The 27,263-nt window shown below is 37.7% G+C and overlaps 1 protein-coding gene across 4 annotated transcripts; it reads left to right on the top strand.

Annotated features, from left to right (window-relative positions):
• Window positions 1-2,106: 2,106 nt before the first annotated feature.
• On the top strand, window positions 2,107-7,931 carry ZNF281 (zinc finger protein 281). Of its 4 annotated transcripts, none has more exons than XM_073884465.1 (2): window positions 2,107-2,124; window positions 3,082-7,931. In XM_073884465.1, exon 2 carries the CDS (start codon window positions 3,100-3,102, stop codon window positions 5,797-5,799), a length of 2,700 nt encoding a protein of 899 aa, XP_073740566.1. In that variant the 5' UTR covers window positions 2,107-2,124; window positions 3,082-3,099; the 3' UTR covers window positions 5,800-7,931. The 4 variants fall into 4 exon arrangements, with proteins under 4 accessions (XP_073740566.1, XP_025711016.1, XP_025711017.1 ...); XM_025855231.2 differs by lacking the exon at window positions 2,107-2,124 and adding an exon at window positions 2,758-2,859; XM_025855232.2 differs by lacking the exon at window positions 2,107-2,124 and adding an exon at window positions 2,766-2,859 and having other exon boundaries at window positions 3,086-7,931.
• Window positions 7,932-27,263: the final 19,332 nt, after the last annotated feature.

Genomic DNA, 27,263 nt, shown 5'->3' with positions numbered 1-27,263 from the left:
TTGCAAATCTAAAACTGTTCTTAAAAAATAAAGTCTATTGCAAAAGAAACTAACGAGCAAAACTTTTTTCTGTTTTATTCAATCTCCTTGTTATAAGATTTTTTCCATTACCTGTAAAATGTTAAGTACTCAGATGTAAAACAAATATTAAGATATTCCTGTAATATTTTCCTTTTGAAAATGTCACATTTCTTAACTATTTGAACCATTTCCGGAAGTTAGTGCAGATCTCTATCTAACATTTGGTTTACTAATACCTAACAAGAAGAGGACAACATAGATTTTTATTTCCTCTGTAAGGCAAAAACACATGGAAAATTTCTTGCTCTCTATTATCTCTACTAAGTTTAAACTCTATCAGTTTTACTTAAAGAATTAATCTTTTAGAGTTAAGAGTGAGATTCATTTTATATTTTACAATTAAGTATTTTCTAAAACTAAGGACTAATAAATAGATCTTTGGAACTTTTTTTATAAAGGTTACAATAAAAATGTGTGCAATTTTACAAGTGATAATGTGAAATTTTACCTTAACTTGAACTGATATTTTAAATATTATTTAAAAGCTACTCATATTTATTACCCTAAGTTTATCCTTTTAGCTGTTTTGATTAAAAAAAAATTTGTTTACCCCCATTGAAGATGGTAACAAATATATTCTAGTTGCTGTATTCTAAAGCAGTGCTTAGAAACACTGATGCTGAGTGCTATTTCTGTGATTCCTTTGATGACATTTTCTGAGTTTAATTTTTTCATTACCCAGCTATCTTCCAGAGACTGGCATACTGACTTTTCTAATTAATATTCTATGTACTGGGAATGATATTCTTACTTTCTATTTGTGGAGAATTGAACAGCACAACCACTATTAGTGATGTGCTGGTATGTTACCTTATAAATGCTCAAGGTACAGCTTCTAATGTTGAAAAATAGAAAAATAAAATGACCTTGATGAAGTGTGTCTTCTTTTGTCTGTTCCCAGGAAAGTTTATTTCAGGTATTTCTACTGCTGAAATGATTAGCGTTAACAGCTTTTTCCGTCCATTTTATTTTACAGGGTGTCTTCATCTTCCTGATATATGGGGTATACAACACAGAGGTAAGTCTGCTTGGAGTATCTCAAGGCTGACAGAGTGAATGAGAGAAATGACAGGTTTCTTATCTTGATAACTGAGGAACAAAGTTGGCTTTTCACATGAGTGTCCTACTGCCCTTCATGCTTGGACTAGCTTATATGCATCCCAGCTTACCATTAAACACTGACACCCTGAATAAAGGGACAGCCTCATTTCTCATAGGCATTGACTAATATTTTACTACTGCCTTAAGATTTTGAATTTTCAGTCTTTCTTTTAACACTTAACTATACTTGATGGTATTAAAGATTCACAGTTTTAAGTGGCAGAATGCTTATATGTAATTGCATAGTTAGAAAAATATTATTTCTTACCTCAAAATGATCATTAAATATTATCTTTTAAGTTTTTAAGCAGGCTAAGAGAGGCCCATAAGGAATAATGAATAGTATTTATGGTCTCAATGGTGAAATTTCTCAGAGAAGTCATTTATTATTTATGAGAAGTTATTTAGCTAGAAATATTGAGAAAATTGACTTGAAATTTCATTAAGAAAATATACTGTTAAGTAAATTATTGTCATAGTTCTAGTTCTTTTATGAAAAAAATTCTGTGATTTATAAATAGTCTCTGGTAGGCAAGTTGCTGGTTTAGATTTCTGCATGCTTAATATGAGAGTGAGTGCTTTGTGTACATTAGGCACTGAGTAAAGACTTGTTTGATTTTTGTTGGTCTTTGATTTCAAGATTTTACTTCGTAATTTTCCCTTAAGAAAAAATTCGTAATTTTGCATGCATTTCTCAGCATTCCATGCTTGGGGAGGGCAGCGTGAATCCTAGTAGAGATCTTAGCAGGGCCTAGTAGTTTTTCACAAGTAACATAAGGGGCTAGGCAACAATATAACACGGCAAACAGACTCATTAGCCAGACTGAAAAGGTATGTGGGAATTTAAATAACATCTGATGATGATGAAGTATGTGTGTGGGCGTGTTTTACAGGGCTGCTGCACCTGGATTACACGCGGTTTCCTTTTCCAGTAGCCTTCAGGTAGGTTGGCAACAAGACTTTTTTTTTTTTTTTTTTTTGCAACGGTACCTCTATTGCGGTTTCAAAGCAGGCTCCTCCTATAAATGCAAAGGATACACGACCATTATTAAAATATTTCCAAACTAAGAGGGATAACAGAAGCAATGTTTTAATAAATGTTGTGCACTTGAAGTTTACTGCTTTTAGGTAGAACCAAAAGTGCCCTAAGTGATCCACTTGTGGGTTTGGATTTTGATTCAATACTTGGACTGCAAACTAAAGCAGAGAAAGCCCCCACATTCGTCCTCAGTTTCCCCCACCTTTTCCGCCAGCCTCTTTCTCTGCAGCCCCCAAGCCACGCTGCATTACGGTCCTGCGTAATTCCGCCCCTTGGGTTCCACCTCCTGAGCGGCCGCCCCCAGAAGCCCTCATCCACGTCCACCGCCGTCAGTGCAGCCCACCAATCACGCCTGCTCGCCTGGAAGCCTCTTTCTACAGGGCATCCAAATCCCCGCCCCTCGAGCCCTGGGCCTCCCCTCCGCCCAACCGCCCCAGTGATTGACAGGCAGGCCGGGCGGAAGCTGCGGCGCAGGCGCCGTGGCTCCACAGAGCTCCCCTCTGGCTGGGTTGAGGAGTTCCCAGCAGACACCGCGCCGCGGCTGCGCAGTACAAGGGAGGCTTTTAATTCCATTGTGGAGAGGACGGCGTTATTTTTATTAACTGGAGGCGACGGCGGCTACGGCGGCGGCGGTACCCGTAAGTGTTGCCGGTGGGTCGGAGAGGGAGAGGGCGAGGCCTAAGGAAGAGTCGCAGGACCATGCGTACCGGTGCCGGAGGCGACCGGGCTGGGAATTAGTGCTGGGCGCGTTGCGGTCTGGGCGGCGGCGCGGCGGGGTCCTGGGCGCTGCGGTGGTCCCGGCCCGGGGCCCGGTTCCACCCCCTTTCCTCCCTCTTCCCTCTTCCTCCTCCTCTCCTCAGCCAGGCCTCCTCCGGGGTATGAAAATCGGCAGTGGGTTCCTGAGTGGCGGCGGTGGTACCGGCAGTAGCGGTGGTAGCGGCTCCGGCGGCGGTGGTAGTAGCGGCGGCGGCGGCGGCGGCGGCGGCAGCAGCAGCAGCAGGAGGGCAGAGATGGAACCCACCTTTCCCCAGGGTATGGTTATGTTCAACCACCGGCTTCCCCCGGTCACCAGCTTCACCCGGCCGGCGGGGTCGGCCGCCCCTCCCCCGCAGTGCGTGTTATCCTCCTCTACCTCCGCAGCCCCGGCCGCTGAGCCCCCCCCTCCGCCAGCCCCGGACATGACTTTCAAGAAGGAGCCGGCGGCGTCAGCCGCGGCCTTCCCCTCGCAGAGGACCTCCTGGGGATTCTTGCAGTCTTTGGTTAGCATCAAACAGGAGAAACCCGCAGATCCTGAGGAGCAGCAGTCCCACCACCACCATCACCACCACCACTATGGGGGGCTGTTCGCTGGGGCTGAAGAGAGATCTCCAGGCCTAGGAGGTGGGGATGGGGGGAGCCACGGCGTCATCCAGGACCTCAGTATTCTCCACCAGCATGCCCAGCAGCAACCAGCCCAGCACCACCGCGACGTATTGCTCAGCAGCAGTAGCAGGACTGATGACCACCATGGCAGTGAGGAGCCAAAGCAGGACACTAATGTCAAAAAGGCAAAGAGGCCAAAGCCAGAATCTCAGGGAATCAAAGCCAAGAGGAAGCCAAGTGCATCTTCCAAACCTTCTTTGGTTGGAGATGGAGAAGGTGCCATCCTGTCCCCAAGTCAGAAACCTCATATCTGTGATCACTGCAGTGCTGCTTTCAGAAGCTCCTATCACCTGCGGAGACATGTCCTCATTCATACTGGAGAAAGACCTTTCCAGTGCAGCCAGTGTAGTATGGGTTTCATTCAGAAATACCTACTGCAGAGACATGAGAAAATTCATAGTAGAGAGAAGCCATTTGGATGTGATCAGTGCAGCATGAAGTTTATTCAGAAGTACCATATGGAGAGACACAAGAGGACACATAGTGGAGAAAAGCCATATAAATGTGACACTTGCCAACAGTATTTTTCAAGGACTGATAGACTGTTGAAGCACAGGCGCACATGTGGTGAAGCCATAGCTAAAGGAGCCGCTAGTGCAGAACCTGGGTCATCAACCCATAACAGTATGGGTAATCTGGCTGTGTTGTCTCAGGGAAATACAAGTTCTTCAAGGAGAAAAACGAAGTCAAAAAGCATAGCTGTTGAAAATAAGGAACATAAGACTGGTAAAACAAGTGAATCACAAATTTCAAATAATCTAAACATGCAGAGTTACTCAGTAGAAATGCCTACTGTGTCTTCCGGTGGAGGCATAATTGGCACTGGTATTGATGAACTGCAGAAAAGGGTGCCAAAATTGATCTTTAAAAAAGGAAGCAGAAAGAATACAGATAAAAACTACCTGAATTTTGTGTCACCATTACCAGACATAGTTGGGCAGAAGTCCTTGTCTGGGAAGCCAAGTGGCTCACTTGGCATAGTATCGAATAATAGCGTGGAGACCATTAGTCTTCTCCAAAGTACCAGTGGCAAACAAGGTCAAATAAGTAGTAATTATGATGATGCCATGCAGTTTTCAAAGAAAAGAAGATATTTACCAACTGCCAGCAGCAACAGTGCCTTTTCTATAAACGTGGGACACATGGTCTCCCAACAGTCCGTCATTCAGTCTGCAGGTGTCAGTGTTTTGGACAATGAGACCCCATTGTCCCTTATTGACTCCTCAGCTCTAAATGCTGAAATTAAGTCTTGTCATGACAAGTCTGGAATTCCTGATGAGGTTTTACAAAGTATTTTGGATCAATACTCCAACAAATCAGAAAGCCAGAAAGAGGATCCTTTCAACATAACGGAACCACGAGTGGATTTACACACCTCAGGAGAACACTCAGAATTGGTTCAAGAAGAAAATTTGAGCCCAGGCACCCAAACACCTTCAAATGATAAGGCAAGCATGTTGCAAGAATACTCCAAATACCTCCAACAGGCTTTTGAAAAATCCACTAATGCAGGTTTTACTCTTGGACACGGTTTCCAGTTTGTCAGTTTGTCTTCACCTCTCCACAACCACACTTTATTTCCAGAAAAACAAATATACACTACATCTCCTTTGGAGTGTGGTTTCGGCCAATCTGTTACCTCAGTGTTGCCATCTTCATTGCCAAAGCCTCCTTTTGGGATGTTGTTTGGATCTCAACCAGGTCTTTATTTATCTGCTTTGGATGCTACACATCAGCAGTTGACACCTTCCCAGGAGCTGGATGATCTGATAGATTCTCAGAAGAATTTAGAGACTTCATCAGCCTTCCAGTCCTCATCTCAGAAATTGACTAGCCAGAAGGAACAACAGAAAAATTTAGAGTCCTCAACAAGCTTTCAGATTCCATCTCAGGAGTTAGCTAGCCAGATAGATCCTCAGAAAGACATAGAGCCTAGAACAACGTACCAGATTGAGAACTTTGCACAAGCGTTTGGTTCTCAGTTTAAGTCGGGCAGCAGGGTGCCAATGACCTTCATCACTAACTCTAATGGAGAAGTGGACCATAGAGTAAGGACTTCAGTGTCAGATTTCTCAGGGTATACAAATATGATGTCTGATGTAAGTGAGCCATGTAGTACAAGAGTAAAGACACCCACCAGCCAAAGTTACAGGTAAGGTCCCAAAGTGACCAGGCTGGAGGTCTAATGTAATTTTGTTTTATTTTGAGAACACTGCCATTGGAATGTTTCTACACGATCCTATTAAGAATAATGTAATGCCCTTTCAATGCAACTTTTCATATTTAGTTTATTTTGTTAGTGTGATTTTAGCTCTGTTTGTATTATGATTTTTAATCAAAATCAATAGATTAAAAATAGTTTGACATTCAAAGTGACAATGTTTAGCAATCAAATTTACATGTATAGATCGTCAGGGAATAGCCCAAAAGTTTTAAATGCAAAAAAAAACAAAAAAAAACCAAAAAAGCAAAAAAACAAAAAAAAACCCCCAAAAAACAAAAAAAAATACAAAAAAAACCACAAAAAAAACAAAAAACACACAAAAAAAAACTTTTTTGCTAGGATTAAGGTTATTCTAATTGCTTTACTCTCAGGAAAGTGTAATAACGCATGGGAATTCTGTACGTTATCACTGTAATGGAATATCCAATTTACAGATAGTATGATACACATTTCATCATTTAAGTAAGGGATCGAAAACATTTCAAATTGCTCTATCTGGGCTAATATACATTTCATCATTTTTAAGTAAGGGATCGAAAACATTTCAAATTGCTGTCTCCATCTAGGCTGATCCAAAATTCTGAGATGTTGGCTACCTATATTTTGTTGCAGCTTTTAAATGTACTCTGAACTTCCAAACCATTCATTCCAGCCTGGTAGAACAAATATTCTTGGATCTTTGATCAAAGCCTGGAATGATAGCTTTAATAAGAGAAGAAAAAAAAATAGCACCCTCTCCTTATGCCAACTGTAACAAGGCTGTAGTTTCATTAGAAGTTACAATATCTGGCAGTGTTGATGACCCAGTGGTTGGTTGGTACCAGTATTAGAACCCAAGTTGGAATTACATAATTCTTTGAAATTTGGGGTATGCGTTTTTTATTATACATGGCTTAAAATGTGCTCTTGTCTATGTTACTACTTGTCACCCACACTTCTGTTTTTTTGTTCTTGTCCTACCCTCTTCTTAGAGTTCTGAGCCTGCTTTGTTCCCTCTTCTCTCTGGACAGTTTAAATTTTAGAACGATTTACATTCCATTAGGTAATTCATTAGGCATTTTATATGCCTTATGGCATTCAAATACTAAACAATAGGATAAACAACCCCCCATGTACCTTTTAAAAAAAAAATAAAACCCATACAGATTTCCATGTATAATGAAGCCCCATACTCTGAGCTATAGGTATTATTATTAAGGTTGTAATTCCAACTGGTGACATTGCTAATGTGAGGGATAAGAGTGTCTGCATTTAGTAATGACATCAGAACCTCTTTGTGAAATTGCAGCCTTTAATGTACATTTTAAAAGGGTGCATTAGTCAGTATTGTACAGGGGTCTTGTAAAGTCATCAAAATTTGCTATGAACGCTAATTGCCATTTGAAGCTACTGATAAGACAGTAGCTCTGCTCTAAACCACTTTTTAGCAATTGTATTTTTTTCCTGATTATATTTTTTAATGTACTTTGATGTTTATGCTGATGAGTTTTTTATGTACTTTTGGTGATGTTTCAGTCTTATGTACTCTTCTGACGTCAGAAAAGTACCACTGGTTGTTTGCAGTCTTATTGTGTAATCAGCCTACCACAGGCTTCCATGTATAATAAAGTAATTAATATTGTGCAAGTGTAAAACACTTCTGTTATGAAAGCAGTGTTTGGAAAATAAGAAATTATTAAAAATGGTTACAAAATATTAGTTAATTTCCTTTCCCCACTTTCCTCCCTTAAGTCTGCTTACCAGCTAAAGGGTCATCTATTTGTCATTGCAAGATTCTTAGAAAATGTGTTTAATCCTCTTAAATACACTCAATACTAAAAAGTCTGTATTTCTTATTTTGGTAAGTGCGGTAAGTTCTATTGGGTACAGAGTACAAGCTGTAATCAAAGGATGGAGAGGACCTTTACCACTGTATCTCTTAAACTGTATGATTTTTCTCCAGTGTTTGTTTTATACAGGTTTTGAATTTCTTTAACTTTTATTGTGTGTACTGAATACTGCATATGTATTATTCTGATTGTTTGCTCTAGTTTACTACCAATAAAAGACCTGTTAATCACAAAATTGAAGAAAGGAGATATCACTTAATATCCAGTAACATTTTTCAGGTTTTTTTTATTAACTACATTTTCTAAAATAATTCCTTATTCTGGTGGTATAACCTGCATTTTAGGGACTTGTATGTTTATTGTGGTTTTTGGGTTTTTTTGAACTTAAATATTTTATATTTCTAGGTTTATTTGAAAATTGGGTGAGTATTTTCTTTGTGTTTGAGGTGCACTATATGGAAGGGTAGAAATTTAAAATTATGTAAATCAGAACATGTTTTGTTGAAATTGGGTTACCTATCCTAAATATTAGAGACACTATTGAGACCTCATTTAAAATCAGATTCCAATATCTTTTGGTTCTAGATGGATCCTTTTTGTCTTAAAAAGGTTGTAATAAGATAACAGTATGACAAAAATGGTCTTGAGCATTTTTAATAGGAATAAAAAAAAAGTATTAGTCATAGTTTAACCATGTTTAAAAAGGTTGAAAGTATAGATAGAAGGAAAGAAGTAAGACATTTAAATATTAGAGATGCGGAAGAAATGTTTGGAAGTGTCTTTTAAAGATGGAGAAAAACTGTAAGTGGCTATGTAAAATAATGAGAAAATTGTGCTTTGAAATCAGTGGCTACAAATGTTGAATTAAGGAGTAAAAATATTAAAGGATAGAATAGGTCTTTGCAACTTTGCCCTTTTTTTTGGGCATATGATACTATTGTAGGGAAATGATAAATTATTATATTAAGCGTGAACTTGGATTTCTCTGTAGAGAAATGTCTACTCCTGGACCCACATGATTGGGGAAAAGTAAAATAGTTCTTTCTTTGCCAAGGTCATTTCCTAGATTTGGTCATTTTCTTCAACAAGAGTGCTAAGCAGAATCTCACTGAGTCTGCATTCAAATCCAACTCCTTATTTATCTGCACAGATGACTTCTCCATTCTAGGTTAACGCTAACTTTTTTTTTTTTTTTTTTTTTACCCACCTCCCTCCCTCCCTTTGTTTCTGTCTGTGGAATGTCCTTATCTGAATACGATCTTTTTAAAATAAAGGTTTTTACTTTTAAGATGTTTGGGTATGGGTAGGAAACTGTTGTGTTGCTGTACATTCAGGATGAGGACTACCATAATTTAGCAGTTGCTAGTCAGTAATTTGGTAATTCGATATAATGAGAACAGAAGTATGTGGAAAAGAATCTGTACTTAAAATTTTTTTTAGTAGGCTCTACACACACTTGGGGCTCGAACTCGCAACCCCTAGATCAAGAGTCAGCCAGGCACCCCTGTACTCAAAATTTTTAAGATTTTAAAATTGTGAACAGTGATAGAAATATTTCTACCTCACATTTAGTTTTATGTATTGCACTAATCATGTAAGAGAGGCAAAACTTTTTGTTCCTTCCTGGTATGTGGCATTTTGTAGTTTACTTGTAATTAGTAGCATTTGAGCCTGAACTGGGTGACGGTTTGAGCAATATGGCCTCATGAGGGCATATACAGTCCTTACTTTGCAAATTCATAGGTCTTGTTAAACTGAAGAACTTCCCTCAAAAAAAAAAAAAATAAGCTTCTGAACTTCAGAGTTGTATTTTTAGAGTAAACTACATCTGAAGACTATCATTTTTTGAGTTTTATGGTCTTTGTATTTTTCTAATCCATAGTGACAGGATTTTAATTTTTAAAAGTGTGATGCAAGATTCCTTTGTTAGTGCAATGATACAACCCATGCATCATGTTGTGTGAGGTTATGTCAGTAATATTCCATGAATATATTTGTTACAGAATCCCTTACCACAGAGGAGGATCTGTGGTGGTTTGCCAATCTTGTAGTTCCTGATAGATTTTGAGGGAAAAAGTGTTAGTTCCACTTGTTATATTTATTTACGTCCTTAATAATTGATTACTTGAACATTAGCATGAAGACAGCACCATGAATTCTGTTGTCTTATCCTTGATCAAAAAACTTGAAAATAAAGCCTCTGAGATTACAGTGAGTTTAAAAAGAGATTAAGCTATAAAGAGGGCATACACTTTTATTTTATTATTTTTTTAAGATTTTATTTATTTATTCATGAGAGACACAGAGAGAGAGAGAGCGAGAGAGAGGCAGAGGGAGAAGCAGGCTCCCAAGGAGCAGGGAGCCCGATGCGGGACTCGATCCCAGGACTCTGGGATCATGACCTGAGGCGAAGGCAGACGCTTAACCATCTGAGCCACCCAGGCGCCTGAGGGCATACACTTTTAAAATTATTTTTCTTTGTGTCTGTTTTGCTTTTTAAAAAAGTATTGACTGCATGTGAGTGACCAACTTAAGTAGATTCTATTTAAATTTTCTTCTAGGGAAGAACTGTGTAATGTTTTTAGGGTTACAGACTCCTTGGGCAGCTAATGATAGAATTGATACCTTCCTACCCGCATTCATTAGAAATATATTTGCACATGAAAATTTTCAATCTAATCTGTATGCCCACAAGAACCACCCCCCCCCCAAAAAAAAAACTCCCAATAAAAAATTCTTAACCTGTGGACCTTAGGCTAAGAATCCCTGCCTTGGGGCACGTGGCTGGCTCAGTGGGAAGAGCATGCAACTCTTGATCTCAGGGTTGTGAGTTTGAGCCCCACATTGGGTGTAGAGATTACTAAAAAAAGAAATAAACTTAAAAAAAATCCCTGCCTTAGAAGACTGCCTAAATATTGAAATTTTATTTTACAAATAGTCAATACCTAAACTAAAACATTAGATATTAAGAGTACTTAAAAGTTTCTTTATATGCAATTTAATTACTTAGCATTTATAGAACACATTTAGGTTACATAAGGCCATAAAATTTTATGATAAGCTGGTCAAATAATGAGTTGAATATAATGCTTTGCACAGTTTCTCATCTGATAATAAGTGCCATAGAGATGCTAGACTTGACAATGGTTCAGTATTTTCCATCAACAAAGAAATGTGTGAACAGTGTATAATAACTACAGTCGACTACTGTGCTTCTTTAGTTGTACAGGAGTAGCTTCCCACATAAGCATGCGTATCGACAAAAATGAAAGCCCACAACCAACCCATACCTTTTTGCCTAGAAAGAATAATACTGAGTTCTTAATAACATGAAAACTCTGCTTCGTCTACCCTGAGTGACTAGCTAGGTTGAAATACACTGTGCAAGATAAGCCTTGAAAAGTATGTTGTTACACGTTGAGATAGGTATCTCTTGGGAAATGTAGATAAACAGCTGGAGAAAAATGTAATGATTTGGATCTTATACTCCAAGGGGAAAATTTTGTTTCCTGTGTTTGTAGGGAGTAAAAGAATAATGGGCAGAGGTTGTGTGTTAAGGGAGGTAAGGAATATGTTAGGATAGGAGAAGGAAAGGAATAGGTTTGAAGGAAAATAGGGAATATAAATTTACTCCAATATTGACAGGGGTCCTGAAGAATTTAAGTAACTAGAGGAGTAAAGGAGATCTTTGAAAAACTGTTCTTATTTTGTCATTCTTTCACTTTAGACTTCTTTAGGTACTTTGGTTTGGTATGAACTTTAGTACTATTGTGGAACAATTAATAAATAACTTAACAGACAACTGTGGTGAACTTCTGTTTACATTCCCAATCTAGGAAAAAGATGGCTAATCTTTGTGTTTATATATTAAATCTTTTCCTTAGTAACTCATAAAATCACACAGCTTCCATGGTTGATGAGAATTGTAAATAACTTTTTATCAAAACAATTGCAGTCAAAATTATTGTCATGTGATGAATATGCACAGAATTTAGGAATTGAGACAGGATCCCTGAATCTGCACCCCAACCCACCAAAAGAGAAATGTACACGTACAGCATATAAAGGCATATTGTGTTATGACAAAGGAAAAGTGTGAGTGATTGTAACAAGTTGGAAACTCCCTAATTACTATTTTTTAGGTTTTGCTTTGGAAAGTGTTGTTTAATTTTAACTTGTGACTGACTCATTTGTTCATTCTACTTTCTATAAGATCTTGTTTTTATAAGCATTGTCTATTGGAAACTTAAAAGTTAGGAGCTAGAGTTTTAATCTTGATTTTTGAGATAAATACAGCTTTTTAAGTCTGGAAGTGACATGTTTAGATTAATTTTTTAAGAGTGGATTGCAAAATTGAATGACAAGATCAGCAATGTAACTATTTTATGTTTGGTTGCACATAAACTAGGCTCTTCCTACAAGGAAGCCAAGTATAAACATTTGAAAGAGAGTTCCTTCTTTTTGGAGGATAATGAGAACTGTAAATGGGTATCATTGTGGGTCTCCATGAATAGACAACCCATGACCTTGATCAGTTTAGTAGTAGAACTGGAAATATCCTCTCTGAGGCTGCAGTTTCTTACTTAGTGGCCGCAAATAACAAAAGCGCTAAGTAGAGATTGGAAAGCAGACCGAGGTGGGACCTGGAGTTTTCATCTCGCAAATGGATCAAGTACAGGAATGAAAGTTATTATGAGAATATTTGTATTTAATAGACCCAACATGTAAATTTTATTGTCATAAGCACAACATTAGAAAACTGAGTAAGGTTTATGGCACTGCATAGTGCATTAAAACATTTTTAAAAATTGGTCTTGTAGGATCCACTTTTGTTTAAGTAGCCTTTCAGTGAATATCTTAAAATTGTGTTAATAGTGTGAAGGATTATGTTGTTTATAAGGTAAGTTACTGTGGAATTTTATTTCTTTGAATTTGGGAGCAATGGTGCAGAAGTTCCAAACATTTAATCATTTTTTTAATGCAGTCCACTAAAATATCATATGTTTCTATACTCTGTCACATTTGGAATAGTCAGTTGTGTATTTTTTTTTTATGAGTGTTAAAATTAGTGATTTGGCTGATCTCTTAAAAGCTTGGTTAAAAAAAATTTGTAAGTAATCTGAAACCATTACAATCTTAACTTCTTTAATTGCCTCATTTTTAGTAAAGAAAAAATTATGACTAGACTTAACATAGTTCAGGATTTATTTGAATATAAAATACCTAAGAATGTTGGACATAGTATAAAAAAAGGATTAAAACTGTTGTGACAGATTTGTCTTTGAAAGGGAAGGAAGGACTGTTGTGTAAAGGAAAAGTAAAGGGATGTAAGGAGATTAATATTAATGGACCTGTTTACCACTGTCGTAAAAGATCTTAAAGATTTGAATGAGACATTTGGGAGACTGGTAGTAATGGTAAACTGATAATGGGTTACTGCTGGTGAATCACAGTAATGTATTATGAAGGCAAAATTAAAATGCGATTTGGGGAGATATCTAGAGAAGGCTGGCGGAATGAATAGAAAATTACAGTTTTCAGTTTGTTCACTCTTTGATTTTATTAAACCTTTAAAGCAAATTGATATTTGACAAGGAGAGAAAAGGTATATTAGTGAATGATATAATGTTATTTTTGCTGAATAATGCTAGATGTATGACCTATAAAAAGAAAAAGTAGTATTTAGGGAAAGATGGGAGAAAAGGGGGCATCTTGCATTATCATATATTTCTAATAACATTTAAATTTCCTGTCTTGTATCTGTTAGATTTTGAATTACTGTAATTTACTATGGGTGAACATCTTAATTTGTTAAAAAAAATGCTATCACAAACAACTAATTGGTTAATACAAGGTAAAAGAACACTTTAATTCTTAGCTAAAAATTAAGTAGCAAAGAATTATAAGGGGGAACCTTTCTTTTTTGCTTTTAAATCCTGTCAATTCATCTATGTTTGTAATTGAAATCTTATATAACATGCAAGTAAAATTTTACAGGATTGGATGTATAATTATGAAATAATTTCAAGGCTTCCCATGGCATTTAATGATAGAAATTATTTTTCTGATGTCCCAACCCAAAATAAATACACATTTTATAATTTAATAAGAAATCACTGTGGATTATATTCAGTCATTCACCCAACTGAACCAATACTCCATCTGGAGCTAAAATACAAAAACATTTTAAACGTTCTGAAAGTACTGCTTGTTAAAAATGTTCAGTACTGAAATATCAGTTGGAATTTTGGCAGCTGAATATGAGAGCAGAAATTCAAAATATTTGTAGAATTGCCTTTCATAATTCAGTTAGTGATTTTGTTTATAAGCCACATACAAATAATTATTTAGCTGATCAAGTTTATTCTCACTAACGCCCCCTCCCCATGTACTTGCTTTGAAATAAAATATTCAGAACACAAATTACTGGGGCTGAATATATTAAAGAATTATATTTTCAGATGGAATACTAGCAGGAGCAGATGGTAGGGACATTGCTCAGCAATAAATAAGATTAATGTGTTTAGAGCTATTAAGATTGTAAAGAGAAAGGAAAAAAGTTTAGCCTGTCAGTAGGAAGCAAACCACTGCCTAAACCTGACTTGGTTTAAAAAAGTTCATTTCTCATAAACATGGCTAGAGGATTGAGCTTCACAAACAGATACTATTTTTTGAAATTCTTTGTTCACATAAGGTTTAAGGTAGATCCAGTTTCTCCCTGTTTTAAGAACAGCCACTTCAAATCTTTCAGGAGGCTTTCAAATGTTAAGAGAGCAGCAGTTGTTCTGGCTTATTATAAAGTGTGAGTCAAAGATCTTGTTTTTGAAGAAAAGTGAAATTTTTCACATGGTAAAATTACAATGCATTTCCGGAAAAGTCTATTGAAGGGTAAAATGAAATACTTTATAAAAATATTTAGTATTTACATTGTGAACATGTGAAGTGAATTATTCTTTTAAAATGGTCACTAGAGTGTATTTGGACTAGAACAAAGAAATCATAATTTTAGTTTATACTTTGGAAATGGATGACTTCAAAATTCTAGTATTCCTCTCTGCCATTTGTTCTATGAAACCCTTAGGTTGGTTGAAGCCTATTAACTTATTAATTTGTAAATAAGTTTTAGTCATATTTTTCTCAAATATAGCATCACTGGAATTTAAATTAGGAATAGATAAAAAAAGTTTTGATAATTTTATAGTTGTGCTTTGGTGATTTGATTTAAAATTGTCTTTGTAACAAAAATAAATTGAGCATTTTACTCTGGTAAAGAGGCTCTCATAAGTAAACATAATTTTTAAGTTGGAAACTAGTGCTGAGTGTGCTTTTCTTGATTTTGATCCCAATTACATTGTTACCCAAATTGAAACTGGAGGGACAACTGCTTGGTCTTGAATTTGGAATGTATTCTACTTCTCCATTTAGCTAATTTTTAATCTCAGTCTCTCAACTCATAATCTACCAACTACAAAATTCAGAGATTGTACTATCTGTTGGATTAAGCATTAAATAACGTTGAAACAGAATGTGGAAAAGAAGGCTTTTGCTAATCAGTGAAATCAGATACATTAGTCATTTGTATTTTGTATTATATGGTAATCAGAAATTAAGCTAAGTATGTTTTTTAATATACATTTCAGCATATTGCATATAGATAATCATTACATCATGAAAAAGATGCCATATAAATGTAAGAGATTATTTAGTACTGGGATTTGCAAATTTTTCATTCCATAAAGTATTCCATGCATCTATCTCATCAGTCTTAAAAGCTGAAAGGAAGGCAATACAGAGAAGTATGGGCATGTACTTTTCGTTAGCAAATAACTCATCTGCTTAGTCTTCTGCAGTCCTGATTCTTGTCTCAGTGAAAAGTTGTTCTAGAATGTTTTTAACATTCATCAATGCTCCAATACCTTCTCTTTGGCTTTCCTTTCTCATCTCTAATCAAAGTCCATCATTTCCACAGGTCCTTAATTCTAGTTTTCCTGTTTTTGTTTTTGCATTTTTTGTTTACTTTTTATTATTGCAATTTAATTGACATGTAACATATTAGTTTTAGGGGTACAGCTTGATACATTTGATACATGCCACACTAAGTTTACTTAACATCCATCACCACTCATAGTTACCATCTTTGGTTTTGGTTTGTTTTTTGTTTCTTTTTTTTGTAAGATTTGGTTTTATTTTTTTTTAAGTTTTATTTAAGTGATCTCTACACCCAACATGGGGCTTGAACTCATGATCAAGAGTCACATGCTCTTCCAACTGAACCAGCCAGGCACCCTATTTTTTTCTTTTTAGATTTTTTCTTAAGATTTTTTTTTATATCTATTTATTTGACAGAACACAAGCAGGGGGGACAGCAGGCAGAGGCAGAGGGAGAAGCAGGCTCCCCACCGAGCAAGGAGCCCGATGCAGGGCTCGATCCCAGGACCCTGGGATCATGACCTGAGCTGAAGGCAGTTGCTTAACCAACTGAGCCACCCAGATGCCCCTAGATTTATTTTTAAGTAATCTCTATACCCAACATGGGGCTCGAATTTAACAACTTCGAGATCAGGGGTCACACACTCTGCCAGCTGAGCCAGCCAGGCACCCCACAGTCTTTGGTTTTTAAAAATCACTGAGTGAACATCTGGGTGCCCACCATGTGCCAGGCACTATTCTAGGTGAGCAGAAGTGGAAAGAGAACACAATTAAGTGTCCTTAAAGTCTAAGTGGAGGAGCTGGGTGAACAAATGCTTTCTGTGGGCTGGGGGGGATAAGTACTAGGAAGAAAAATAAAGGGACCAGAAAGTGAAAGTGAGTTGGGTGCTCTTCCAGATAGGGAAGTCCTGGAAGGGGTAACATTGGAACAAAGACTCAAAGGAGGTAGGAAAGTGAATCTGGGGAAGAGATTCTAGGGTGCTGATAACCAATCGTGAGGATTAAAAAAAATGACTGATAATTATGCTTTTATGTCATAGTCTACATGGTACTTGTGTGCTATAGGTGGGAGTATGTTCTTTAAAAAATTTTTTTTTAATTCCAATATAATTAGCATACAATTTTATATTAGTTACATGGGTACAGTGCAGGGATTCAACAAGTCCCTACGCTGTGCTCATCACGATAAGTGTACTCTTAATCCCCTTCGTCTGTTTCACTCACCCCCCCACCCTGGGTGGGGTACTTTTCCTAACTCTGGTGAAGAACAGAGATCCCGGGAGGGAAGTGACCTGCTGTCTTCTAAGGTTGATAAAACCCCTTCATGAATCTAAATCTTCTGGGTTTATTTTGTTTAGTTTTTAACTCTACTCATCCCTGCTATGCCTTCTTTTTTCCGTCTTTGGCCTTATGGAAAGATCCATATAAAAAGCACTATAGTTAGGCCTAATTTAAAATCTTGGCTCTGGCACTGTATAGAAAAAGTTACTTCATCTTCCCGAACCTGGGTTTCTTCATCTATAAAGTGGTACTTGTAGCAGCCACCATGTGAGGCTAGGGCTCATAGTTCAGAGGCATTAATAGTTACCATTAAATCAGTATTTAACTGCCCCAGGCAGTGCATGTGCACTTCAACAAGGGTCTTGTGGAGTTAGAGACACCAGAAAAATGACTGCATTAGTGATTCATTCAGTCAGGAGGAGTTTTAGCCCCCAGGGGACAGTGCACAATATCTGGAGACATTTTTGGTTATTGCATCTTGGAGCCAGGTCATGTGACACTGGCATTTAATGGGAAGAGACTAGAGATGTTGCTTTACATCCTACAGTGCCTAGCATAGGCCCCCACAACAATTATTTGGTGCAGAATGTCAATAGTGTTGAAGAAACTCTTAATGGTGTGCCACTATTGGGATAATTTGGGGACAGAAGGGGAGAGCTTTTGGAATACTTAAGTAATCTGACCAATCGCTGTCTAAGAAATGAGTATAGGGCTCAGGTGTGATTAAAGATGGAGCAATTTTTAGTGGGAAACTTTCCTAGAAAAATTTACTGGGCCTATCTGATTCAATTATTTAATTTTTAAGCTTGTTTTAAAGCCCATTACCTTTTTTCCCCCCCCGATCATTGTTTTTATCTGACTATTTTGGTAAACTGAAGGAACTTACTGCTTCTTAAAATCACTGATGGAGGGGCTCCTGGGTGGATCGGTCCCTTGAGCATCCAACTCTTGGTTTCAGCTCAGGTCATGATCTCAGGTTCGTGAGACTGAGCCTCGCATCTGGCTCTACGCTCAGATTTCTCTCTCTCCCTCTGCCTCCCCCCCCTCAAAAAAATAAATGTGCTTTTTTTTTAATTGCTGATGGAATATTAGAGGTTATCTATACGCTTTACTCAAAGCTCTAATAATTCTTGTGTATTCTGGATAATTTCTGGGTCACTGTAATGATAGATTTGGGATTATTACATGGTATTTAGAGTTTAAGATTAGCCTAATTTCTTTAATGAGAATAAATTATTTGAAATTAACTAAAACTTCCTCTTTTTATATTAATTTCCTATTTATATAAAATAACATTTAAAAAATAAATTAGTCAAGGAAGAGAAATCTAATCCCTCTTTCATTCCAAGACTCCTTTTCTTTAAAAAAGAAATCTCCCTTAAAGACAGGTCTTATTGGGGTGCCTGGGTGGCTCAGTAGTTAAGTGTCTGCCTTTGGCTCAGGTCATGATCCCGGGGTCCTGGGATTGAGCCCCGCGATGAGCTCCCTGCTCTGCGGGAAGCCTGTGTCTCCCTCTCCTGCTACCCCTGCTTGTGTTCCCTCTCTGGCTGTCTCTTTCTCTGTCAAATAAATAAAATCTTTTTTTTTTTTTAAAAATTTATTTATTTATTTGAGAGAGCGAGAATGAGAGAGAGAGAGAGAGAGTACATGAGAGGGGGGAGGGTCAGAGGGAGAAGCAGGCTCCCTGCTGAGCAGGGAGCCTGATGTGGGACTCGATCCCAGGACTCCGGGACCATGACCTGAGCCGAAGGCAGTCGCCCAACCAACTGAGCCACCCAGGCGCCCTCAAATAAATAAAATCTTAAAAAAAAAAAAAAAGGTCTTATTTTGTATGCATCTTCTGAATACCTTCATGTAGCATGCAACTGTCGCAGAGGGATTGAGTAGCAATTACTGCTTCAGATCAGTAGCAGCTACGGATACAGATGAAGCAAGGAGGAGTCCTGTTACATTCTTAGGAAAAGTGGCTTACATGTGACTTGAGACTCTAGTCCATCAGTTGGAATGTCTGATTTGGGAGCTGAATACACCAAAAGAACCCCTTGATTGTTGTGTTCCCTGCCATACTGGGATAGAGTGCACTAATATACAAAGTCTGTGTCCTGAAAAACCCAGTGTTGCCTATGGAAGTTGGCACGGCTGCTTGTGGCTCTTGGGTATTCACGTTTGTTGAACACCTACTTTATGGCCAGAGACTTTGCATACTTTTCCTCATTTAATTCTCCTGATGAGCCTGAAAGACAAGATAATATTCATCTCGTTTTACAGATGAACAAACTAGGTTAGGACACTTCCAATGGAGAAAACTGGAAATAGTAGAGCAAGAATGCAAACGTGGGCTTAGCTTAGGACCCCTGACACTTTCATATGTGCTCACTATCCAGTCTGGCACCAGCTTTCAGTAGAAGTGGATAGAGATCACGCCTCCAAGTCCAGAGGCTCTAGTTCTTGGAGCAAGTCCCAGCTCCAGAACTTTTAAGCTATATGATTCAGGGAAACTGCTAAACCTTTCTAGGTTACTTCTTCTGTAAATATAGAAATACTCGCCTGCCTGTTTCTCAGGACTGTGACTATTACAGCAGAGAACAGGAAATTACTCTGCAGTAAGTAAGGCCTTACGGCCCAAGGAATCCTAACCTGCCTTAGTTAAAAGAAGTTGACTGGCAGAACTGGGCTAACAATGTGTAGGAATGAAGGGTTTCTATTTTTATTCATTTTTACAGAATCTTTCCATGTCCTATTTGTGATTCCCCGGTTAGGCACTATCTATTCTATTGTGCTCAGCTGTTTGTTTGCAGTTTTCAATGTGTGTAGTTAATAGGGCTAATATTTGGAATTTGCACAGTGGGAAAGTTTTTTTGAAGGAAGCAAATTTTGTAACATGAAAAAGTAGATTATTTTCTATCGCTGTGATGTAGATTATTTTTATAGTTTCCACTGGAAGGATGAATATAAAGGAAATTTAGTATAAATATTAACCACCTTCCTTATTTTGTTTCCCCAAAACGTAACAATTTATAGAAACACTTGACTCTTCTTGTTATCCTGTCATAGCATTCTTGCTTAATAAATATTAATAAGTAGATCAAAGGAAATATATTTTCTGAAATAGAAATTATATAATGATGTCAGTGTTGTTTATATACTGTGTAGTTTGATTTGTTTTCAGAATACTTCAGATGAAAAATAGAAAATGATAATATTCAAGAGTAAAAACTCTAGTGTTATTTAACTGCTTTTGCGAATTATAGTCTACTGAGGAATTTTTGCTGAGGCAGTTTAATGTAAGACTGTTTAGAGAATGAACTGAGAAATTGAAGATAATTTGAAAATATTTTAAAGTTTCTTAAAATAAAAGTGCCACTTGGTTTTCTATTGCTTGTGTTTATTATCTGATGACGGTTTTTCTGGGACTCCTCATTGTTTAGCCAATTGGCCACTTAATTTTTTCCAAAAAATAGGTAGAAAGGAAAACAAAATTTGTTGCTTGTATTTGGGATTTGACTTCAATATTCTAAGTACATGAATGTGAACCATAAAAGATATAATTTAAGAAAGTATAGGCACTTCTAAATGCAAACCAGTATTTTGTTAATATTATTAAGATGCAATTCATACTTTTTCATTTTTAAGGATTTATCTTGACTAATACATCTGGTGATTTTTAGCAAAAAATTTTTTAAAGATATCTATGTAAGATTAACAATATCATAATTATATGTAACAGATTTTCTTCATTGTTGAGACCTCACATCTGAACATGCTGACATACACTAACCAGTCTTTTCCAGTGGTTTTAATGACATAAACTTTTTAAAAGGTGATTCTCACAGGCACCTGGCTGGCTCAGTTGGAAGAACATGTGACTCTTGATCTCTGGGTTGTGAGTTCAATTCCCACGTTGGGTGTAGAGGTTACTTAAAAATAAAAAATAAATAAAAGGTAATTTTCAGTAACAGCTTTCTAAAACAAAAAATTGCCCAAAAGGAATAAATTACATGAGCATTTAAAATGGTACATGTTTCAGGGGGTGCCTGGGTGGCTCAGTCCATTAAGTGTCCAACTCTTGATTTCAGCTCAGGTCATGGGATGGAGCCCTTGATCAGGCTCTGTGCTCAGGGAGGAGTCTGTTTGAGATTCTCTCTCCCTCTGCACCCCCACAAATAATAAACAAATAAATCTTAAAATGGTCCATGTTTCAGATATTCTGTGCCGCTCAATAGACCCCAACATCAGCCAGGTATGTTGTTGTTCACAAGGGAGATCAAAAGGGCTAATCCATGTAAAATCAATCTGTGCTGGTGGTAAGCCAATTTTATATCACTTTCCTTGTGGGACAGTCTTTACATACAAAGGATAACAAATGAGGTAAGTTTGGTGAAAGATCTAATGTTATGGTTTCACTTTTCAACTCAAAAATTACTCTACTTTTAATGTTTCAGTTTTTAAAATATTATTTTACCCCATAACAGTATTAATTGTGTGCCAGGCACTGCTGGCTGCACTGAAGTTAAGAATCAGACAGGGTTCTTCCTCTCCTCTCAAGCTTAATTAAGGTCTAGTGAATTAAAAAAAAAAGGGGGGGGCCTGAAGCAGAATATAATGAGAGAAAGAGGTGAGGATGCTATAGATGTGTATAGTTGGGAATTTACCCTGGTTTAGGAATCATGGAGACCTGAAATATGAGAAAGAATTAGGCAAAGAGTAAGTGTAGAGAAAACAAGTGCCAAATTTCAGAAGGACCAAGACTGTGCAGCAAGTGGTAGCAGTTGGAACGGACAGGCATAGATTTGCCCGGCAGCGAGACAGGGCAACCGCTGGAAATGGAGGGTTGGATTGGGGTGGAATCCAAGCTGGAAAGAAGGGGACAGGAAGATGGGAAGAAGGAAAGAGCCCTCAGACGTTTAGAAAACAGCTGTAGTGCTATTAGATGAGGAAACCCAAAGGAGAAGAGGTCCCAGTCAGAGTGGCATTCAGAATTTACTTCAGAGAGAGAGCAGGTCTGGACCCGGCAAGGTCTTGGGTGCGGCCATGAGAGACGCGACTGAACTGATGGAGGGTAGAATCGTGTTGGAGATAAGGGTGGTCAAGAACAAGAGGGGAAATGTATGGATGGCTGGTTCCCTTGGATCTTGAAGGTATTCCGAGAGATGGCAGGACTTGGGGAGGAGAGGTGACCCTCTAGGACATGGCTAGGTAGTTAATAGATGGTGGAGGGGGATACAGCCTAATGCCACGAGGTTCAAAGAACTAGCTTTGCAGAAAAGTAAAACTTTTAGAAAGTTTTTAGGAAGGAGGGGTGTGGGAAAGGAGGACACTGACCCACCTAGCCCCAAGCGCTAGTCTTCATTCTCCCCATTTCAGTCTACTGGTAGATACTACTGACTGGCCTCCAGAATGTATTTTCAATCAGTTCTGTTTATTTCCACTGCCACTCTTCAGGTTCAAGCCACCAGCATCTCTCGTCCAGATGGTTTCAACTGCCTACCTCTCCTCCCCATTTTCATTTTTGCCACCACACAATCCATTTCCGCTAGAACTACTCAGATCACGTCGTTCCCCCACTCTAAACGCTTCAGCAGCTTCCTACAGCTCTTCGACTACAATCCAAACTTCCTGTGAGGCCCTGCACAGCCACTCTGCTTCAGCTTCTCTCAGATCGTGCCCTACTCTCCTGACACACGGGCTTCCTCTCTGTCCCTGCAAGAAGGCAAGCCCAGTGCCAACTCAGAACACAGCATTTGTCACTCTTCATGACCACATTCATGGTGCTTTGCACACTGTGGCACTTGGAAGGTACTTGATATTTGTTAAAACGGGTGAAAAAACAGCCTCTTCAGAGGACTGTGGGAGAGAGAGGTTTAGGTGAATGCCAGGAGGTTAAGGTTGTAGGAGGGTTTGATTATGGAATGCACTCCAGAGGATACAAAGGAAGGCTTGAGGGACTCTGGTTAAGTGGAAGCACAAAGAATTTTGAGGTTTGTGGTACTAGCAGGCTGTATAATTAGGGTATAGCAGGTAAACTAAGTATTAAGAAATAGACCAGGATTTAATGTGGCCAACCTGCCAACACTTTTCATATGGTTTTGGGTAACACAAAACTTCTGAAGTTTTAATGTTTGGGTTAGGGCATAACTGTAGAACCCTTCTGTCTCAAGTAATTTTTTTCATACTTTCTAGGAATACTTGATTTGGGGATTTGATTTTTTTTTACGATTTTTCTTTTAAGTTTATTCATTATTTTTAGTGATCTCCATACCCAAAGAGGGGCTCAGACTCACCACCCCAAGATCAAGAGTTGTACACTCTACTGACTGAGCCCGCCAGGCGATTTAATTTTTTATTAGGGTGGGGAACAGTAGTGTATTGATGATTTCATTGTTTCTCTCTGACATTAGAAGCTTTCAAGCTTTTTTTCATGACCCCACAGTCAAAAATACATTTCACATCACCTATTATCCAGATCATATAATAGATACAAAGTTTTCACACAAAATAATATCTTTCTTATTGCCCTCTCATAGATTTTATTCCATTTTATTCTTTTCCAGTTTCCCTGAGAAACAGTTGGCATATGTCATTGGATAAGTGTAAGGCGTACGGCATGATGGTTTCATTTATATACACTGTGAAATGATTACCACCATGGGTTCACCAAGTTCTTTTTTAAGATTGATTTATTTATTGGAGAGCGTGCGAGCAGGTAGAGGGGCAGAGGCAGAGGGAGACAAGCAGACTCCCCACGTAGTGTGGAGCTCCATGCACCTCTCAATGCAGGGCTCAATCCCAGGACTCTGGGACCATGACCTGATCCAAAATCAAGAATGGGGTGTTTTGTTTTGTTTAGATGTTATTTATTTGACAGAGACAGCGAGAGAGGGAACACAAGTAGGGGGAGTGAGAGAGGGAGAAGCAGGCTCCCTGCTGAGCAGGGAGCCCGGATGCGAGGCTCGATCCCAGGACCCCGGGATCATGACCTGAGCGGAAGGTAGACACTTAACGACTGAGCCACCCAGGTGCCCCTATTTCATTTTTTTAAAAAGTACTGGATGGGACCTACTGAAAACTAATCTGTAACTTGAAAAACATTACTCTAAAAGATGAGGAGTATCATTTCTCTGAATGATAGAGTGGCTTATACATCTGTTTTGATTTCATCCCTTCTAGAGGGAATGAGGGAGGGAGATGGAAAGAGGGGAGAAAAAGGGCTGCTGGGGTGCCTGGCTGGCTCAGTGGGAAGAGCATGCGACTCTTGATCTCAGGGTTGTGAGTTCGAATCCCACCTGGGGTTTAGAGACTACTTAAAAATCTTCTATTTGTGACTCTAGTTTTTACATCAATATTGACGACAGGTTCTGAATATTGTTGAATGAATAAACAATTCAAAAGGCCTCTGTCCTATTTACTTTTTCTTGCTCTGTTTGCAAATGCCCATTGCACAGGGCCGTGAATTGGAGAGTGAGGAACTAATTCTTTTCCTTTGATCCACTTTCTGTCAGTCTTAATTGTCTTTATTAATGGGAAACATCTTTTATTGCTACACATGTCATAGGTAGGCCTTGAATTGCAAAGTTACTGTGCTGTTAAAAGCTCGTATAAATTATATCAAAGAAAGGCAAATTTTAAACTTTCATGAACTCTCCAGAAATTATAGAACAACATGTAGAAGCAAAGGTATTTTAAGTTCTAGTCCTTTAAATGAACAGTGGCCATTAACTGTAAGCTAAGATGCCAAAAATAAAACTCCAGGACTCTCAGACAACTTGGTAGCATTATTACTGAAAGAAATGAAGCTCAACAATAGCATATGTTTTTATGTTTCTTTTATTTTTTCCTGATTCTCATGAGTCTGATACTTATTGTTAACAAAGTTGGAGGATACAAAAAAAGAAAAAGCATCCAGCACTCAGACAACTATTTGAGTGAACTTTTGTTATATTTTCTTTCAGTTTTCCCTATGAAATGTAGTTTTTTTTTTTTTTTAAGATTTTATTTTTAAGTAAACTCTATACCCAGCATGGGGCTTGAACTCACAACCCCGAGGTCAAGAGTAGTATGCTCCACCAACTGAGCCAGACAGGTGCCCCATGAAATGGAGCTTTTAAATCTTACTTTAGTTCATCGGTATCTTATTACTGGTCATTGGTAATTTTTCACTGTTATGATGAAATATACAACACTCTGAATGCCTTTGAATATAATTCTTATGCCTGTCTCTGGATTATTTTAGTGTGATAAAGTCCATAAGTAGACTATACTAGGTTAAAGGGTTTGAAAATTCTTAAGACTTTGAAACTGCTAAATTGGCCTCCAAAAAGTTTGTGCCTGTTTACTTACTTACTTGCAGTGTGTGAAAGTGCCCATCTCATGCTCTTTTCTTCTTGCCAACTCTAGATATTTCTAAGAAATGTTGCCATTTTGATAGAGGAGAAATGTAATCATTTTAATTTGCATTTTTGTGATTATTTTGAAAGTTGTTTTCTTATGTTTATTGGCCATTTTTCTTTGTTAACTGATATTGCCTACATTGAAGACATCTTTTAAGTTAAACACACTGTTAATGTAACATCCCTTTAAAGTGGACTAAACTTAACATTTTGTAGTTTATATTAGGATTGCTTTCCTGGAGGTTAGTTTATATCAAAAGCCTTAAAATATGCATAGAGCATTTGAGCCACCAATTACAATTCTAGGGACATTTTCTATGGGAATATTGTGGGATGTGTACCAAAGATGAGCAAAGATGTCCATCCCAGCATTGTTTATAGTAGTGAAAAATCTAAACGTTCTAAATGTCCAGACAGGTTAACTAACTTATTCTATTTCTATAGAGTGCAATCATTAAAAATGATTTTGTAAAAATGGAAAGATGCTCAATATTTATTCAGTTTAAAAAAAGAAGCTGTAAGGGGCACCTGGGTGGCTCAGTTGTTAGGCTGCCTTTGGCTCAGGTCATGGTCCTGGGTCCTGGGATTGAGCCCCACATCGGGCTCCCTGCTCCGCGGGGAGCCTGCTTCTCCCTCGCCCACTCCTCCTGCTTGTCTTCCCTCTCTCGCTGTCTCTCTCTTTCTCTGTCAAATAAATAAATAAAAATCTTAAAAAAAAAAGAAGTTGTAAAATACAGGATAACTTTTTTCTTTTTGTAAGAATGTGTACATAGGAAATAGCCTAGAAGTATTAACAAAGTATTATGTCTGGGTGATGGGACTGTGGTGGGTTTTTTTCTAGGTCTTTGCTTATTTGTATATCCTTGTTTGTCTACAGTGATACATGTATGCATACAAAGTAAAGCTCTGCAAAAACCAACATGAAAGAGGTGACCTAAATTTTATAAAGTATGAGTATCATCAGAAGCAAAAAGCATACTTGATGTAAAGTTATAGAGTATATCGATACATGGTTACTTTACTTGCAATATTATGTTTTAAAGTAAGCTAAGGTAAAGTATCTTTAAACTCACTCTCATCATTTAATCAGAATATTTGCTCCATTTTAAGTTAATGTGAGATTTAAATTGACTTTTATGATTATTGATAGATCCTTTGTTAATATGCTAATATGAAAACTTCTTATCCCAGCTTGACTCACACTGTCAGGCATCTGAGATCTTCTCTTCCTATGCAGAGAAGACACATTAGTGCAGATTATTAGAGTATGTTTAGAGTTTTTCTGAACTCTTAGGATGGTTCCATGTTTGGCAATAAATCCTATACCTTTTTTCTTTTTGAAGGACAATTAATTTTTAAAGGGAGGCTGAATTGGGTTGTCTCTTTAACAGATGAATATTAAAAAATATAGAAATTCATTTTAGTTATATATCACCTGTGTCTTTAATAGATTTGAGCACTGTTACATTCTTTAAAACTCCCAGCTCTACCTGCTCAGAATGATTGTTTCTTCCACATCTTTATAGCTTTAAAGGACCAGCATACCTGGAATTTTACTCTAGTTTTTGTCATTGCGGAAGACAGTGTCACATTTATTTATTTTTGATGCGGCTGTTTGCATTCATTAGTTACCAAAAGCCACGTGTGAATATTGCATACATAGAGAATGATGCGTGGCTCAAGAATAGGTATCCAGGACTTGGTAGAATATAAGTGGGGTAGAGATCTCTATGGAATTGAGAAAAGTGTAAGTTTGCTAAAATTTTTAAGAATTCTTTTGTTAGTTCTTTCTAGAAAATCTCAGTGCACTTTTTAAAGACAGGTTATGTTGAGCCCCATAGCCACTAGTGACCCAACTTCTAGTAACTAGAAGCTACAACAAATTGTAAGGCAGAATTGATAAAACTTTTGGGGTTTTGTGTAGTCTCTTCTTTGCTGAGTTTTCGTTTCCTCTCTTCTCTGTTCTGATT

This window comes from Callorhinus ursinus, unplaced genomic scaffold (genome assembly GCF_003265705.2).
Source record: "Callorhinus ursinus isolate GAN/ISIS: 27379988/994484 unplaced genomic scaffold, GSC_fseal_2.0 scaffold57, whole genome shotgun sequence".
Lineage (NCBI taxonomy): Eukaryota > Metazoa > Chordata > Mammalia > Carnivora > Otariidae > Callorhinus > Callorhinus ursinus.
The sequence above is the reverse complement of the archived record's forward strand: the minus strand, read 5'-3'. Positions and strand labels throughout refer to the sequence as shown.

Bases quoted from the DNA above. Each gene is read 5' to 3' on its own strand.
- ZNF281 (XM_073884465.1), top strand. From the start codon at position 3,100: ATGAAAATCGGCAGTGGGTTCCTGAGTGGCGGCGGTGGTACCGGCAGT.